At 42.2% G+C, this 8760-nt stretch overlaps 1 protein-coding gene across 1 annotated transcript in view; it reads left to right on the forward strand.

The window, feature by feature from the left end:
• The window catches only part of SPIC (Spi-C transcription factor), a 90506-nt gene extending 82056 nt beyond the window's left edge, over positions 1-8450 (forward strand). The window contains exon 6 of the mRNA XM_086938097.1: positions 6886-8450. Within this exon, the coding sequence (XP_086794223.1) occupies positions 6886-7313 (428 nt within the window). The 3' untranslated portion in view covers positions 7314-8450. The remainder of the gene's footprint in view (positions 1-6885) is intronic.
• The last annotated feature ends 310 nt before the right edge of the window (positions 8451-8760 follow it).

Below are 8760 nucleotides of genomic sequence, written 5' to 3' on the forward strand. Positions count from 1 at the left end.
CCTCCAAATATAACACCGTGTCACTGTTTTAGGCCAAGTGTGATTCATTTAGTTTCAATCCACCAATCCATCGTAAAAAGCTTCAAATTATGTCCATTTAAAAAAAAAAGATGTATAAACAGTTATTTACAAAAACTTTTATTCCAGTGGTCTGATAATTAACGAGGTAATAGCCATAAAATTAAAATACCCCCCACCCACTTTGAGCTAAAGCTCTAATGGTGCCAAGAAATTGAAGCAAGTGAGCCGGACCCATTCTAGAAGAGTTTCCATGTCTCTTTCATCCAAGCATTTATCCATCAATACTTTCACCCTTCATCTACCCAATGATAACCACCATATCTATTCATTCTTTCATACATCATTCAATCTTTCATCATTCTATCTATTCATTCACCCAATCGTCATCTATAAATGCATCCATCCTTACATATATCTGCCCATAGATCCAGCATGTGACTTACCTATCCATCAAAAAATACTTTACTTGATCTTATTGTCTATCAATCCCTTGATATTTCCATTTACTTTGCCATTGATACATATGCTCAGATTTCCTTTTTCTATGCCATCCATACATCCTCTCAGATGTCCATTTACTATGCTATCGTTCCACTCATTCCACCCATCCTCTCACCCACTCATCCACACATCTTCGCTCACTCATCTACTTATCCTTTTATCCACTCCTATGTGTTGGTATGTTGTTTTATATATTTGAAAAGTGCACTATCATCCTGGCGATCTGGTGCTGAGCAGGTTAGTGCCTAGCCCTGCCTATGGTAGGTTGTCTAATTGAAAAGCCAGGCTTTCATCTTCTTGCAGAATTCAAGTAGAGCGGAGGAGGGCTCTTATGTGGAGCGGGAGCCTGTTACACACGTTAGGAGCAATGTAAGAGAACTCCTATCCTCCTGATCTGGTTCTGTGTATACATGGGATGTGTGAGAGTAGGAGTTCTACAGAGCTGAGGTGTCGGGTGGTTGGTGGAAGGAGATGCAACTGTTCAGGTAGGTGCAGGTTAAGTTGTATAGTGCCTAGAATGTGCGCGTGAGGAGTTCGAAGTGAGTATGTTTTTGTATTGGGACCCAGTGGAGCTCCCTGAGATGTGGTGTTATGTAAGTACTGTGAGTGAGGTTGAGGATGAGTCTGGCTGCTGAATTGTGGACGGTTTGCAGTCTTTTAGTGAGTTGCTTGGTGATCCATGCATCAAAGGTGTTCCTGTAGTCCAGCTTGCTCGTCATTAGGGCGTGCTGCTTTGGATTCATTTGAAGATATTCCTCAGCATCCCTAGGGTGTGAAAGCATGATGCAGCGATGCTTTGACTTTAGTGGTCATGTCCAGTTTGCTGTATATGATTATTTCGAGTTTTTTTGTGGCATGGGTGTTGAGTGTGGGATAGCATGCACACAAACACAGATAAAATGTCACCAACAAGTTAAAGCAAAAGAGCCATTTTCTGTGTCTACATTGTTGTCTCTCTTTTCTTTTCTTTTTCAGTTCCAGAAGGTCCCCTCTGTGGAACCATTACGATACGACACTACCTCAGGTCGTATACTGGTGTCCTGCTAAATTTACAGGACCCGAGTAATTTATGAGCACCCAGGTCCTGATGAATCGCCCTTAGGGCGTGAAACATGTTGACCATTTCTTGCACGTTAAGGGTCGAATAAGGGTTGGTTCCATTACTTACCACCCCTCAATACCCCTTTATCCTTTTACTGAAGCAGGAAGCCTGACTATTAAAATATTCACCAACAGGACTTCCCTGACTTCTTTTAACTTCACTACCACGCTCACGATTACACTCCCTTAGGCCCCTCACACGCACACACCCGCTGGCCCAGAATAAAAGATCTCCATCAAAAGTGCAGCTTTCATCGCTGCCCGACGGGTATTGCACCGCCAGCCTGCCGAAGGAGCAGGGTACCGATGATGAGGCTGGACGACTGTCGACTGGGGCTACAGCTGTAGTCCTGTCGGTAGCCTGTGTGAGGTACCTTTTCATTCTGGAATATGGGTCTACACCGCACACTTGAGACCCTCACTTCACCCCTTGTCTAGATTCAGTGAGAGAGAATTACTGGTTGAGCTAAATTTGTAGAGCTCTCCCGGGGGAACTCTGTACACCTCTTATTGTTTATTGTTGAGTGTGGGCCCAAGTTAAGTCAGTTGGAATCCCATGGTGAGTTGTTCTTGTTGAAAAACACTACTTCTTGCTTGTCGTTGTTGAGCTTGATACTGTTAGCTTTCATCCACTTAGCAGCTTCAGTCCTGCAGGCAGTGAATGTGTTTTTTGTGCTGGGAGTCTTGCCCGAGAGGAAGAGCATGAATTGCATGCTGTTGTCGTAGGAGAGGATGTTGATTTTGTGCAGTGATGGCATTGGCCAGTGAGATCATATGTGCACTAAAGAGGGTGGGGCAGAGTGAGGAACCTTGAGATACTCTGCAGAATAGTTCGCAGGCTTTCCAGGAGTAAGGCATGAGGCTGACAGCTTGTGTTTTATCCATTAAGTAGGAACAGATTCAGCAGCAGAAGGCAGGTCTTTGAATGTCCATCTCATGCATGTGCTTGATGAGGATGATGTGTGAGACCTTGTCAAATGCTGCAGAGAGGTCCAGGAAAATGAAGACTCCCATGTCTCTTTTGTCAAGGATCAAGCCTATGTTGTCTCTGGTGGCAATTAGTGTTGTTTCTGTATTGAGCTTGGGCCTAAATTTGGACTGCATGGTGTTGAGGAGCTTTTGGTTGCTGAGGTGGTTGGTGAGGCATCCGTTGATTTGTGTCTTTAAGACCTTTGCCAGTGTGGTAGGTTGCAAATGGGTCTGTAGTTGGAAAGCATGGCTGGGTCAGTGGATGATTTCTTGAGCAGGGACATGAGGGTGGCATGTTTCCCTATTTTCGGTAATGTAGATGAGTCGACGGAGGTGTTGAGGATGGGTGTGGTTTCTTTGCTGCTCAGTTAGAGTCCTTTGAGAAGGTGATGCTGCTTGAGGTGTCAGGAGGCACTGTGAAATTTTTGATGATGATGAAGATTTCCTTGATTCTGTTAGTGCCGACATCAAAGCAATATGCAAGACCTGTGCGCCTGGTGTTCTGTATGTGCTTGTGGTAGCAATTTAGCTCTGATTTGAAGATGTCTTTATCTGTAGTGTCTTGATTTATTGTCCATTTGTGCTCCAGTTGTTTGCAGTGTCCTTTAGTGAGCATGAGTTCCTCTGTATGCCAACTCATCTGTGGTTGAGGCTTTTGCCATAAATTGCACTTGAGGTGAACCAGGATGTTGACACATGATCTAGGTGTTGAGGTTTTTGATGACTTTTAGCAAGTTGCTAGTGTGTTTGGGCTGGTGTGTGGATAGGGCAGAAGCCCACTCCTCTTCTGTGATGCTTATCCAGACACAGTGGGCTGTTGATTGTGATGTTGCTAATTGAGGAGAAAATCAGGTCTAACAGTTGTCCTGCATTGTGGGTGGGTTCAGTGACGTGCTGGGTGAGGCCATGGTTTCCATGGTCTAACCCACCCATCGATCCTCTCACCAACCCATCCTCACAGCCACCCATCCTTTCACCCACCCACTCATCCATCCATCCTTTTACCTACCCATCCTTTCACCCACCAATCCATCCTTTCACCCACTCTTCCATCCATACACTCTTCTTCTCACCCACTCATCCATCCATCCTTTCATCTACCCATCCTTTCACCCACTCATTCATCCATCCTTTCAAACACGTATGCACCCATTCATTGTTTATCCCTTTTCTATCAATCCATCTTTCCTTTCTTTCTTATTGTGTTAATTATGACCTTTTATCTGCCAGGTAGCAGACAAAAGACGCCCAAATGACTCGACCCCCGCTGTAGCTACTAAAGCAGGGGGGAATGACAACACCCCTGAACATTAACATAAAGACACTATTTGAAGTGCATACAACTTGAGGGAAATCACATTCATTTTCAAAGACTTTGACTTCCTGGTGTACTTTTTAAACTCAAACAGAACGATATCTGAATTAATTGTTCCCTGCTCCAAAGCATTCCCCACCAGGACAGTTGCAGGACAGTTGCAGTGATAACCACCATAAAAATTCATTATCATTATAAAGTCTTGATATTCATAACAATATTGTCTAACCCCCCCCTTTTAATTAGTATGTCAACATATGTAATATGTGACTGAAACAATTTGAAAACCAACCTCTCTACCACCAATTTATCATGGTTCCTAGAAAGCATCAGCACTTCACTTTTTCCCAAGTTAAATGTATACCTGGAATAGGCTGAGAAAGAGTTTATTAGAGCTATTATGTGATGTATTTAGGTTGTTAAGGATTAGCATCTCATCCGCACAGAGCAGTAACTTGGACTGCCTAGTGGCCGTATCTGTTCCTTTAACCCTTCCCATTGCCACTGTCAAAATTTCCAATGCAAGGAGGAACAAAAGAGGAGAGAGGGTGTAGCCATGAACTGTACCATTGCAACAAAACTACAGTACATACAACTGTAATATGAAAGACTGCTCATATGATGTAATCTGTATTAGTGATATGAATGATTAAAAGGCATGTAACTACAACAATGCAAAGATTAAGCAAATCTGTATCATGTATGTAAATGCCCCCAAAAAACCAATACATTGATTAAAAAAATAAAATCAAGATATGTATCCTCAGACATTAGACGCCTGTCACACCAACACAGGTGGAATGGTTATCTAAATTATTGCGCCTAGCATTATGTGATCACATAATATACAGATTTAGTGATTAGATAGTGCTGTTTGACCTTATTTGTAGTCTTTGCCTGAACATTGTAGTGATCACTATACCTAAAGCTATGTGGAATATCCCACATTTTTTATAAAAATCTCTATACTCCCGAAATTTGTCCTGACTCAGCTGATCTTCTCTCTTATTTCCAAAATGTTCCTCCTCCTCCTTCATCTTACGTAGATTTTCATTCTCTTGATTCGTATATTTCTCTTACTGAAATTTCAAATGCCGTCTCAGTATTATGTCACGGCAAGGCGCCCGGCCCTGACGGTTTCACTATCGAGTTTTACAATAATTTTTCTTCCCTTCTTCTACCAAAACTCCTTTTGTTATTCCAATCGTTTTCTACTTCCGGCTCTTCTCGTGGGACCTTTCAGGAAGCTTTGATTTGTTTGATTCCTAAGGAAGATAAGGATCACACCTTATGCAATAACTATCGCCCCATTTCATTAGTAAATACAGATTATACAATTTTCGCCAAAATTCTAGCTGTATAACAGTTATTATTCTTTCTTCATTTTCTGTCTTTGCCTCTTTATATTTCAATAAACTCAAACTTTAAAAAAAAGGAATATTCCACAGTAGTTCACACTTGAAAATGCCCCAAACACAATGACCTCAGGCTGGAGACTTGGTAACTGGTAATGGCTGGAGGAACAAAAGTAGTTGGGCTAATCCTAAATGACCCACATGACAGGTTGCTGATAGGTTGCTGTTTATTCCTTCCCTCCTACATCCTCCTGCACCTTCCTCTTTTAATATACACTTTAGTGTCCCTCCTGTATCCTTGATGTTCCATGATGTTTCACCGTTGAGATGACCCTTGCATTATGGGAACCCGTGTGTGCTGAGCGACACCTTTCATCAACCCTTTCCCCCATTCCTTCCAATATCACCCCACCACCACTACTGACAAGCACATTACATCAGGCGATCTAATTGTAAAGTATGGTCACGAAACAGATCCATATGCCCGTATTGTGCTAAGGAGCTATACTGACTCCCTATCACTACTAAGAATGCACTTTTAGTTGTTCTTATTATAAGTCACTTAGTGGAGATCAATTCCAAGATGTACTCTGCCATTATAAACAACAAAAAAAGATTTTTTCGAAAAAGAATTCATAGCGTTCAATCACCATCTTGTTTTGTCAGCAATCCTGCGAAAGGTTCCTTGCCTGCAAACTTAAAAATGTTTTTAATAATGTATGTAGTAATTGTGCAAGAACATGAATATTGCAGGAAAATAATCACTCGGAATAAAATAAATTTTACGTACCCAAATGTGCTTAAGAGTATAGATTAAGCTTCATTAGGACAGGTATCTATATGAAAAGAGTTGATTGCACACAGATAATAGCAGGTATCTTCAATTTATCTCCTTTCACTTTACACTGATACCACATTTGTGTAGGGTGATCTGATCAACTACCACTACACACAACTCAAAGTAAGTGGCTAAACATGGGGGCATATTTACAACATAGTGACGGAGTGCGTCGTTAGCCTTCCTGGCTTGACGTCCCTGCTCTGCACTTCAGAAAAGCAGGCCTGCACCATATTTACAACAAAATAGTGCAGCCCTGCGTTTTCCCCTGTGCTGGAGCTAAACCTGGCAGCCTAGTGGCAACGTAGGCACCCTTGCACCTTGCACCATAGTGCAAGCGTGTCTGCGTTGTGGGAAAGATTGTTTATGTACGAGAAGGTCTCTCTCCTCAAAATGACGTTTTGTAAATTGTATGTGTGCTGCTTAATGCAAAACATTATTTTTTTTTTGGGATTGTTTAATGGGCAATTTGCTGATTCTATGTGCTGCCTCCTATTTACGCCACCCTCGTAAATAGGAAGCAGCATCAAAATCAATGAGTGTTGCCTTGGAACACCCATCACAACAACCAATGCCTTGCCCTAAGTACAGCTTGAAAGGGTGCCTAATTTACAAGGCAGCATTAACACCGCCTTGCAAATAAGGCGAAGACGCTATCGCCAATACAAAACGCCACTAAAAGTGACATTATGGTGGCGATAGGGGCTTGTAAATATGCCCCTTTGTGTGTATTTGGATTATATCTTAATAGTTTTCTACTTGTGACCATTTTTTTTGTTCTCTAGGTAGAAAAAAGCTTCGCCTTTTTGAGTACCTCCACGAGTCTCTGTACGACCCTTGCATGTGCCACTGTATCCAGTGGGTAGATCAACGAAACGGAGTCTTCCAGTTCATATCCAAGAACAAGGAGACCCTGGCAGAGATCTGGGGGAAGCGGAAAGGCAACCGCAAGCCCATGACCTACCAGAAAATGGCGCGCGCCCTGAGGAATTACAGTCGGACGGGGGAGATCATGAAGATCAGAAGGAAGCTCACCTACCAATTCAGTGCGACAGTTCTGCAAAGACTCTCCCCTGCTTGTTGCTTAGGAAAAGAGTCTGTGTGCTGTCAGTACCTCCAGATGAACTCAGAATACTGCACGACAGACAACTGGAGCACGAACTGCAATTGCATGTGTGGCATTGAATATGAGCTCAACCAGAGCATTAATTAACGCGCTCTTTCTTCACCCTGCGGAAGGCATGCTCCTGCTCATCTAAACATGCACATGGATTCTCACCCTCACCTGGAACTCTTTTTCCCGGAACTTATTTTAGAATGTAGAGGTCCAGGATGGGTGAGAAAATGTGTAACTTTAGCCTTGACAATAGCTGCCAACCACAAAGCTGCACACGGTATACTTTTAGATTAGGGCCAAAGTGCACATTTGAGTCAGGAGCAGGTTGTGAACTGGAGAACATGGTGGCGGGACGCTGAGGACTGAGATGGGCAGGTGATGGGTGACAGTTATGCAGTTGTATTTTTTCTTGATTTGGAAGTGTGAGATCTCATTTTACATACGATGGACCAATCCAGCCAGTGCTGTATACTTTTAGGAGGTTGGCCTATCTGCGGCTCAGGAGCCGTGTCGAAAGGAATGATCATTAGAGCAGGCAAATGAGCATTCACTGTAATAGTTCTTTTTATTTATATTTTTTTTACTAGACCTCAACATTGTGCAACCTGGTTTCTATTCTAAATATGTATTATTCAACTGACAACAACAACACAAATCATTTAAAAGGAAGCTGAATTTAGCACTGTGTACTTTTTACAGGATGCAGTGCCAATAAATCTACCCCGAGGGTCCCCATCCATGTCGGTGAATGCAATTCAAATTTTCTTGCAAGCAAAGGAAGATGGAACATTGCTATTCAATTACTGGGACCATGATTCCCAAGACCAATGATACTTACTGAGGAGAGGTAGGAGATACGCTCTTATGTGGTCAATAATGCAGCATTTAGTAGCTATTTTGGCTACATTCTCTTTCTTCAGCTTGAAGCAGTTAGAACACCATTGTATTCATCATGCTCACGATCAGCAACATCAGGGAGAAATTGGATCACCAGACTCCTTCTGCTTGAATCAGTTGAGTTTTCTCCTCTGGCATCAACAAAACCTGTTTTGTCATTTAAAAAGTAGGTGCTGGCGCAAAAAACTCTTACCACTGCTTTTGCAATTTAGTCTCAGGCTAACATCACCCCAAAGGTGCTGTCGTTTTTTAAACACATCTTCAGATACCAATTTAGGAATGTCAATTTGATGTGAAGTTGTGTTCAGCGAAGAACCAATAGAGAAAATTCCTTCCTGCTGTGATATGGTGATACTTGCTCATATGTATTGTTAGCTTGATGAATGCTTACCAGAAACTTGTTTATCAATCTGGGAAGGGAATACCCCTACCAACGCAATATATACACTCTGATATGACACAGCACAGTTTGAAGAGAATCTCTGCTCTGCCACTGGCACAAGCAGCAGGCATGTTTCTATATGCCCACGTTAATGCAATACCAAGCTGTTTTAAGTTTAAGAAATCAACACAATACAATTTCCAAACCAATTTTGAAAAAGTCAAGAACAATTTAATGCAAACAGACACCAACCAATCAAAATAT

The sequence above is a fragment of the Lissotriton vulgaris genome, chromosome 1_1 (assembly GCF_964263255.1).
Source record: "Lissotriton vulgaris chromosome 1_1, aLisVul1.2, whole genome shotgun sequence".
Lineage (NCBI taxonomy): Eukaryota > Metazoa > Chordata > Amphibia > Caudata > Salamandridae > Lissotriton > Lissotriton vulgaris.